At 43.6% G+C, this 10,005-nt stretch overlaps 1 protein-coding gene across 1 annotated transcript; it reads left to right on the top strand.

The window, feature by feature from the left end:
* Window positions 1-1,072: 1,072 nt before the first annotated feature.
* LOC123449023 (oxysterol-binding protein-related protein 3A-like) lies at window positions 1,073-8,101 on the top strand. Its single transcript, XM_045126086.1, has 10 exons — window positions 1,073-1,531; window positions 2,279-2,372; window positions 4,869-4,985; window positions 5,568-5,640; window positions 5,722-5,840; window positions 6,199-6,320; window positions 6,632-6,808; window positions 7,012-7,156; window positions 7,262-7,440; window positions 7,579-8,101. Exons 1-10 carry the CDS (start codon window positions 1,416-1,418, stop codon window positions 7,829-7,831), a joined length of 1,395 nt encoding a protein of 464 aa, XP_044982021.1. The 5' UTR covers window positions 1,073-1,415; the 3' UTR covers window positions 7,832-8,101.
* Window positions 8,102-10,005: the final 1,904 nt, after the last annotated feature.

The raw sequence follows: 10,005 nt of genomic DNA, 5'->3' as shown, positions 1-10,005 counted from the left end.
GTAAGTCAACTCCTTATACCCATATTTTCAGTACCTGTACTTGTAACGATATCCATTATTGCGAAACAACGAGATGCGTTTCTATCCCTGTCGAGGCCCTCGCAACAAAATAAGGATATGACCGCATCTTGGGTGTTACAGTTAGATCTTTCTTTTAAGTTTTGTCAGGGTTTGTGTTCTGCTCAGGAAGGCGAGACGATGGCAGCTCCATGAAGAAGGAATAAAGGTCTCCCCGCCCAGCCACCGTCTCAGTGATGCATCTAGCATCATTGGTGGGCGTGTGGAGGTGTGTCTCCGACGGATCTTAGATATTTATTTAAGTTTTGTTAGGGTTTGTGTTCTGCTCAGGAAGGCGAGACAATGGCAGCTCCATGAAGAAGGAATAAAGGTCTCCTCGCCCAACCACCGTTTCAGTGATGCGTCTAGATCATTGGTGGGCGTGTGGAGGTGTGTCTCCGACGAATCTTAGATATTTATTTAAGTTTTGTTAGGATTTGTGTTCTGTTCAGGAAGGCGAGACGGTGGTGGCTCCCTGAAGAAGAAATAAAGGTCTCCCCGCCCAGCCCCGTTACAGTGATGCGTCTAGCATCGTTGGTGGATGTGTGGAGATGTGTCTCCGGCGGATCTATCTTTGATGGATTTGCTCGGATCTGTTCGTCGTTCGTCTTTGTTCATGTGTTTTTAGGTTGGATAATTTCGATCCACGCTCCTCATCTGCGATGGTTGCTGTTTTGATGTGTTGGTCCTATGGGGCCTCAGCACGACGACTTCTCGACTGTCTACTACAGCAACGTTTGTCCGGCTTCAACGAGGGAGGACGATGACAGCGGCGCGCCTTCGGCTTGCTTCAGTGCTTGTAGTCGTTGCTAGGTGGTCTTCGTATCTAGATGTAATTTTTATTATTTCTAGTTTTTATTTTACTATCATGATTGAAAATGAATAAATTGAAAGTTTTCTTGAATAATAATAATAATTTCAAAGTCAGATTTTCAACTACTGCCTTTGTAGCTAAGAAATCGCCGGCGTAGGCAGTGAGAAAGGGCAACGGTCCACTGGCGACGGAGTTGGAATTGTAAACGGGGCGGAATCCGCGAGACGAGGGCATCGTGGTCATCTCGCCTACCCACGTTGCGCTGCGGCCGGTTCGTTTCGCCGCCTGCTTGCCCTTTTCTTCTCACCACCCGCGGCCGTTCCAAACTCTCTCGTCTCGTTGTAGTATTCCCTGCTCCCACACGGCGACGTCGCCATCGCCGTCGCCATCGCTGCCGCTCTCCTCCTCAGTAGCGCTCTCCTCTACCACCTCTTAGGCAGGGGTTAGCCGGCCTCGTTCGCCGTCCCAAACCCTAGCATACCCCCCCCCCCCTCCCCGACTCCTCTGCGCGGGAGCTTCCCTCTGACCGCGCAGATCGCCGGCGATGGGGTCCAAGGACCAGGACCTGGCCGCGTCGTCCGGCGGAGGCGGAGGCTTCTTCTCCTCGATCGCCGCGGGCGTGCGCAGCTGGGGCACCGCCGTCCACAAATCGGTCAACGGGTGAGTCTCCACGCCGGCCTACCTACCCGCTATCTTCAGATCCGCCTCGAGCTCTCCCGATTTCTTCGGCAACTATGCATATGCTTCCGTCTGCCTCTCCGCCGTTTGATCCGATGCTCCCACGCCCGATCTCAGCTCCTTGGTGTTGACCCTGCGAGCTGATTTCTGCCAATTGTGGAATTACGTGCTCCATTTGAGTTCCAAAGCTCGAGACCTTAGCGATCGTAGTGTTGCATGATCTCCTACTGGTGAAGTAGCTTAGTTGCTGTTTTGTAGACACTGAAGAGAGCACTGATCTGTCTGTTCAGTATGTACAAAAAGCAATTCCTGCCTAATAATAGTATGATATAATCAACAATTGGTTGAAGTTGATTCTTTTTCTGGATATATACTATACTAGCATGTCATGCCTCAAATAGGATATTGTAATTGCCGTGTTTTTCAAGTACATGCAATTTCTTTATGTACGATTCAAAGCTGGCAGGGTGTGCTCTACACCGAATTGCGGCGCAAGTGGTGGATGCAGATTTAAGTCTGGCATACTGCGAAAACGACATGCACAACATTTGGCGTCTCTTCACTTTATTCTTCTCTTTTGCCTTTTGGGGTTTGAATTCTTCTGAAATGTGCTTGCCGTCGAATGTCTATCTGTCTGCCCTGTAAATATATATTCTTTTATTTGAAGAAAATTGTGTTCGTTACTTGGCACTTTCAAACAATTAACAAACAGTTCTGTGCTGTCTACAGGATGGTTGGCTATGAAGGGCTTGAAGTTATCAACCCAGACGGGGGAACAGACGATGCGGAAGCAGAGGCTATGAAGGGGCGATGGAAACAAGAGGTGAGGATCAAGGATTAACAATAATTCATTATTTGGGGAATGCATAACCTCATATTGTTTCAAACACTCAGCAACTATGAAATCAACTCTCGACATTAAATTATAAAATCAATCTGTATGCATATCAGATTCTCATAAGAGAAACTGATCGCTAAAGCTTGTTTTCTGGATCTGCACTTCTTTTTCAGGCACTAATGAACTCTTTAATCATACATATAGCGTTTTGGGGCTTACATTGATGCTATGTGAGTCCATTTCTTAGGTCATCAGAAGTATTTGATAAACTTATCCTAAAGAAAGTACAGAGTATTTGATAAACAAAGAGTTGGACAGGATCGATAATATTTTACATTCCAATCAACCTTGCATTCCATTCAACAAAATATACTAAAACTGGACCTCAACTTCAAGAATAAAGTACATTTTGTTGGTAAAAATATTTATGGAGGTGTTATCTTTGAAGCGCTTAGCATGCAACTAAGTTCTACCACATGTGAGGCTAAAACTCCTGGAAGCATGCGATTCAAGATAGTATTGTCCTCTTTAATTTGAGGTCAGCACACTTCTGTAGTCTTATTAGGAAAACAAAATCTTAACAACGTGCCTAGTGAATTCTTCAGACTTTCAGAGACATTTGCATATCTGAATTAGTTAAGCAAATTGGATTCTGACATGAGATTTTACATGGGACTCGTGTTGGTCAATAGGTTGCCAAAATGCCACCTATTTAGTCATCTGGAGCTCTGGACCCTACCTTTCTATTTATCTATCCACAGGTTTAGTAAAGTCATGTTTATGATGTATACTTGCGCATGGTTTGCTCATGATTCACAGGCCCACGGTGACAACTGTAGGTTCAGTGATAACCCTATCCTATATGTACCTTACAGAGTGATCCCCACTACTTCTAATTACTCCCTGTATAGGGCCTAATGCGTTTTTCGAGGTTAACTTTGATCACATGTTAGAGCAAATAATATATGACATGCAAGTTACACAAAGCATACCATCAAATTCGTAAGTGAAAAGAGCTTCCAGCAATATAATTTTTACATTATACATCTCATATACTATTAATCTTATCAATAGTCAAACACAGTCTCGAAAAATGCATTAGGCCCTATATATATGGATAGGGGAGTATCTCAACATGCATTCTTCTACAGCATCAAAATTGTTGTAGCCTTTAGATTTACTAGCTTGATCTACTAGCATCCGTCCGATGTACGCATGAGAATCCTCTATCATGCAACATGCATTAGTGCATTTTAAGTGGGTTTTAAATCACATTGCTTCCACATCATCAAAATTGTTGTAGCCGTTAGACTTACTGGATGATGCCCTGCGCGTTGCTGCGGGAAACATGATAAACAGATGTATAAATAGGTGTTGAAAAACAAAAACTATTGCTAAAAAATATTAGGATTTCTCTTGTTTTATATTTTAAGAACAATAACTCATATGAAGCATTTGACAAAAGATGCGTAAAAAAAGTGTAATATGATCTATGTATATTTACTCTAAAGTATATACCGCTTATGCCCATAACAAAAATTAGTAAAATAATGTGTAGCTTAGGGCACACATTATAACTTATGACCACATGCATGACTTGATGATTTGACATGGTTACATGAGGAAAAATAAATAGTTATGACTAAATGCATGATTTGATGATGTGGCATGGTTGCATTAGAAGGAAAAATAGGTAGTGGGTTACAACTATTTAAGGATAGAAGATTAGCTTGATCAACTAGCACCCGTCCGATTTACGCATGAGAATCCTCTGCCATGCAACATGCATCAGTGCATTCTAAGTTGGTTTTAAATCACACTGCATTTAATTGTGACATGCAAAACTTTTCATGTTAAGTTTGTTTTTTCTTAAGCAGAAATTTCTCATGTAGTTCACAACGTAAGTACTGAATCAGTATTCTACACAATATTTAGAAATTATATATCCAACTCCGTGGCAACACATGAATAATGACCGCCCTGTTGTGCACTAAAAATTTCACCTTTTTATGGTGTTCTTCCTAGAGGGAACCATTTCTCTGATAACTGTGCTTGGTTTACTAGCTAAGTAAATGGATGAGCCACTTAGAACCCCTCACGATTTTTAGTTCTACACCATTATTGTGTCTATTGCTGAACTTCTGTGCTGTTTTTTATACTGCAGTTATCATAATTCCCTAAGAGGTATTACTAATTGAGAATGAGCCATTGTTTATTTTTTGCTGTTGGTTTCTATGAAACTATAACTTTTATGTATCTCGTGTGATGATCTGCGTCATGTATGGCTGATAAGTATTCAGTAATGACTGCTGTTGGTTTCACCTTTTGATGGTGTTCTTCCTAGAGGGAACTATTACTCTGAGAACTGTGCTTGGTTTACTGGCTAAAACAATTAAAGCGACGAGGCACTTACAAGCCCTCAAAATTCATACCATTATCACTGCACTTTATGATGTTTTTGACACTGCAGTCAACTTGCAGGATCGCGACAGTTACTGGAAGATGATGAACAAGTACATAGGATCAGATGTAACGTCACTTGTTACACTTCCAGTCATCATCTTTGAGCCGATGTCAATGCTTCAGAAAATGGCAGAGGTTTGTACTTCTATGTTCTTATTTAGAGTTCTCAATGTTCATACATCATAGCTACTGTACCATACAGAAAAAGTGACCAGGGCAGAGTGTGAGAATGCAACAATTGTTCTGTTAAGCAAGATCAAAGCCCCACGGAGAGTGACAAGAGTCCACAGACTGCATAATTGACACATTGAACAGTGTGTATGCAGTTGTTTAATTCTGTGCGTAGTCTTAGTCTGTATGTAATCAGTAGTACTTGACCCCTTCAGTAAACTATTTTCTGTCAAGGTTCCTCAAAGTTAGCTACTCCCTCCGATCTCTTAGTCGGAAAATTTATATAGCATTTCTATTTTGGTGTTTGACTGTGCAAGTTTGGTCACTGTAGTGTCGTAGGTTAAATACTGAAAATCAGCACCTAAATTGTCTTGTGAGATTCTATTGATAGTTGTTCTGGAGATCTGTAATAGCCAGTCGTCCTTGATTTCTCTCCCGTTTCTTCCTGTTCTTGCCTAAGCATCACATGGAGTCTACAGGCAATAAATTATCAACATCTTTACAACCATTATTAGCTAATATTTCAGCTGTTTATACTGAATGCAGTTGATGGAATATTGTGACTTGTTAAACAAAGCAGATGAATGTGAGGATCCGCACATGCGGATGGTATATGCTTGTGAGTTTGCCCTTCCCTCACCTGTAACTCTACTCCAATGCATTATTCTGTCTGACTGAGCTTTGAAACCCTACTTTTCAGCTACATGGGCTTTGTCAGCCTACCTAGCCTACCACCGTACATGGAAACCTTTCAATCCCATCCTTGGAGAGACGTATGAGATGGTTAACCACCAGGGCATTACATTTATTGCTGAGCAGGTTAGTGATGGATGTGAAATATTGCAATTGCAAAAACAAGCTGAATTAACTTTGGGGATGGTCATCATACTAGGAAGTACTCCCTCTGTAAAGAAGTATAAGATTTTTTAGATCACTTGCTACCTTTTCACTTGGTACCTTTTAATACATATTTCTTTACAGAGGGAGTATTTTTTTTATATGCACTTGCTACCTTTTCACTCCCCACCGAAGAACAAGTGTGTGAAGTGGATAGTTTACATACAGATGCACCATCTCACTCTTAATTATCTTTTGTTAATCAGCCATGTTAATTCTGCATTTTGTTTACTGTATTTACTTCTCTTAGTCTATTTTTTCATCAATTTTATTTTCATAGGTAAGCCATCATCCTCCGATGGGTGTAGCTCACTGTGAGAACGATCATTTTACTTACGACATCACATCGAAGTTGAAGACAAAGTTCTTGGGAAACTCAGTGGAAGTGTATCCAGTTGGAAGGTAATTGATTGAGATACAATTGTTTGTATGGATATATTTGTGTCTGAAAGCTTCTGTAAAAACTTATGGTCAAAATAGCAAGTACTCCCTCCGTTCCTAAATATAAGTCTTTCTAGAGGTTCCACTAGTAAACTACATACGGATGTATATAGACATACTTTAGAATGTAGATTCACCCATTTTGCTTCGTATGTAGACCTTTAATGAAATCGCTTAAAAGACTTATATTTAGGAACGGAGGGAGTAGATTTCAAGGTTCTGTAGAAACCATTTATGTATATCTAACTTCTGAACGTTTTTCTTCATCACAGGACTAGAGTGACACTTAAAAAATCCGGTGTCGTGTTGGAATTGGTACCTCCACTGACCAAGGTCAACAACTTGATATTTGGGCGCACATGGGTAGACTCTTTTGGAGAGATGGTCTTGACAAATCTGACAACTGGAGACAAAGCTGTGCTGTATTTCCAGCCATGCGGCTGGTTTGGGTATGTTAGTATTTGACTGTCCTTGTTCATTTTAGTATTTTGTAGTAGTTCTGCTGATCTTTATCTCCCATGACAATGCGGCCTCATATATGTGAGTTGTTTCCATTCATAGAACAAATAATTCATTCTAGTTCACAATAATGATGACAAGAAAATGGAACACAGTTCATTCTAGGCCCATCTCATTTTACTGTTTGTGTCAGGGCTGGCCGATTCGAGGTGGATGGGTATGTATATACTGCAGCTGAAGAACCGAAAATAATGATGACAGGAAAATGGAACAAGTCCATGAGTTACCAGCCTTGTGATCAAGAAGGTGATCCTCTTCCAGGGACGGAGCTAAAAGAGGTTAGGCTTTCTTTCAGTATTCATCAGTACGGAGGGTGTAGGTTACATCAGGCGTGCTGTCTTACTAGTGGATATTGGCTGCTGCTGAAATTGTACTTGTCCCAGGTCTGGAAAGCCGCTCCTGCTCCACCGAGTGACAAGTACCAGTATACATACTTTGCACACAAAATAAATAGCTTTGATACAGCACCTAAGAAGCTCTTGCCTTCAGACTCCCGATTAAGGCCCGACAGATATGCCCTTGAGAAGGGCGACATGTCTAAATCTGGGGCACATAAGAGCAGGTAACTACCGACTTTTGTATACTTTCCATAACTAGCTGTTGCGACTTGACACTCAACTTCATGAATCATACTGACATATCAAGAATGTGGCTTGCCTTCCCGTATTTATCTGACGTTTGTGTTAATGAACGCTCTCAGGCTTGAAGAACAACAACGAGCCGAGAAGAAAATCCGGGACACCAAGGGGGAGAAGTTCACTCCAAAATGGTTCAAGATGACGGAAGACATCTCCCCTACCCCGTGGGGCGACCTGGAGGTGTACGAGTACAACGGCAGATACACCGAGCACCGGGCCGCGATAGACAGCTCTAGCGTGGTCGTCGCCGAGGAGACGGACGTCAGCTCCATCGAGTTCAACCCGTGGCAGTATGGCGACTCGCCTTCCCAATGATTTCAAAGGGTCTGAAGCCACCCATATATTACTTCTCATCAAAAACGCTTTCAGGCCTTGTGCTGATATCCATACCGGCGGTTTTCGTGCCTTTGTAGTGTTATATATGACTTTCCACTTTTTCTGTTCATGGTGTCATACAGTTCAGGATGTGATTGTGTATTTGATGTAGTCCATATTCTGTTGTCGTAAGTCTAGAAAGAAGTTTGGAAATTCATTTTAAGACCAATTTCAGTGGGAAATTAGGAAGATTATTAGCATTTCAGTAAATTCCACACACGGTCCGTTGCAATTTCTCTCCTCTGCATGGTAAACCTGCGGTAGCTTTGGAAGCGTGTACTTGATCTGAGAGAGGAAGGCCGAGTTGTTGGTTGGATCATGACTGGAAGTTGTGGGTCATTGTGTTGGATGGGCGGCACTAATGGCGGTCGCACGGTGGTGAATGCGATGTTGCGTGGCCCTGCTTGTTTTGGCGTCTTGTAGCTAACCGATGCGTTTGGCCCAAGCTCTGTTCAGCCAAGCCCTGGCCCGGACGCCCGGTCAGTCTTTAGTGCGTGCTTTACCATAATGGAAAATCTCAAGGCCTTGTAGTAGATAATCATAGCTTGTATTGGTGCTCCTACCCTTGAAGAACCAGCTCCTAAATGTAGCTACTACATGAGGATCGCTGTCCTCGGAGGGGAGGAACTGGTTGCAGATTCAGAACCAAGAAGCAGCTTTTGCACGGTCGTCTTCTCTTGGATGTAAATGGGAGTGGGAGAAGGGATGTGAGGCTTCTTTCATTGGCGTGGAAGGATTGAGATTCCATTTTCACGTGAAAAGAAAGAAAGAAAGAAATAGAGGAAACAGGAAGATAAAGGTCACGTGACGGAGCAAGTAGCGAGCGAATGGGGAGCGGCCGCCACTTGTCGCGTTCCGCATGCGATGGGATGAAGCTCGAGTGGCGCACCTGTCCAGTTGAGATCACTTGCGCGCCCCCTCTGCTATCCATCCAGAGTCTAGACTTGTGCGGCATGCATGCACGGACAAGCCACGCCCATGAATGAAAATCACAAAACCACAGGCTTTTTCAGGGATGATCAATGGGGCCTACGGTTCCGATCCGATCCGATCCAACAAGCGCGGAGTAGGAGCAGGACGTCTCTCTCTGCTCTTGCTTGTTTTTTTTTTTTTTTTTTGCGGGGTTCTCTCTGCTCTTGCTGGACGGCCACCATCCGTCCGTCTATCTCCCAAACCGCTTCAGTCAGGGGTGAGGGGCCAGCCAACTTGTGGGTCTGTGACGCCTCACTCTTTCCCCCCTCTGATCGAGACGCTCCACATTTCCTTAGGCTCGCAAATTGAGCAGATCGCCGTCACCACGACGGACGTAAATAAAAATAGAAACAAAAGGAAGGCCGGAGGGGGTACCAACAGAGCCTGGAGACGCCGTGTTCGTTACATACGATAAACACAAATGCATGCATGTCTGCTACTACTACTTCTGTACGTTTTAGCAGCTCAAAAAATCGAAGGGAGTACTAGAGTGGTACAAGCTGTTGGGTTGGCCCATGCCATGCCCCTGAACTGGAAATGCACACGCGACAGCACGGCACACGATGACACGATCGATCGATCGATCGAGCGCATGCAACCAGCACATGATCCGAGGCGAATAACTGTGGCTGGGTCACTCCTCTCCAATCATGATGCTGATAGTACATTCCTGGCTGTTTTTTCACCACAGAATCAATCACAGATGAGGTGGGGGAGGAAGGCGAAGGTTTCTTGGCGCGTGTGCTGTGGCGTGTGATCGCTGCTGGTCCGGTACGAGTCCCTCTCTCTATCTACTAGTGCTCCTATTGGGTTGGCCCGGACAGAAATGCACCGGCCGGGGACCAGCGCCACCCTCCGGTTTTTAAAATGGTTTGAATGCCACATGCCTCCATGTGTACTTGGAGGCGACGAATTATTGGTTGGCTCCAGGGGCAGCTTGGACGGATCATGGATGAGGAGATGATGCATGCGCCTGTGTCCTCTCCCCTCTCTCTCTCTCTCCCTCTCCCTTGGGGGAAAGAGATGAAAAGATCCTCGCAAATGTAGATATAGATGCTCATATATACATATTCCTCTCTACCAGAATTGGATGTCTATATTGTGTCCTATATTGTCTACTGCAACACTTGCATGAATTAGTT

The sequence above is a fragment of the Hordeum vulgare genome, chromosome 4H (assembly GCF_904849725.1).
Source record: "Hordeum vulgare subsp. vulgare chromosome 4H, MorexV3_pseudomolecules_assembly, whole genome shotgun sequence".
Classification (NCBI taxonomy): Eukaryota; Viridiplantae; Streptophyta; class Magnoliopsida; order Poales; family Poaceae; genus Hordeum; species Hordeum vulgare.
Note: the sequence above shows the minus strand (reverse complement) of the source record. Positions and strands in the feature narration are given on the sequence as shown.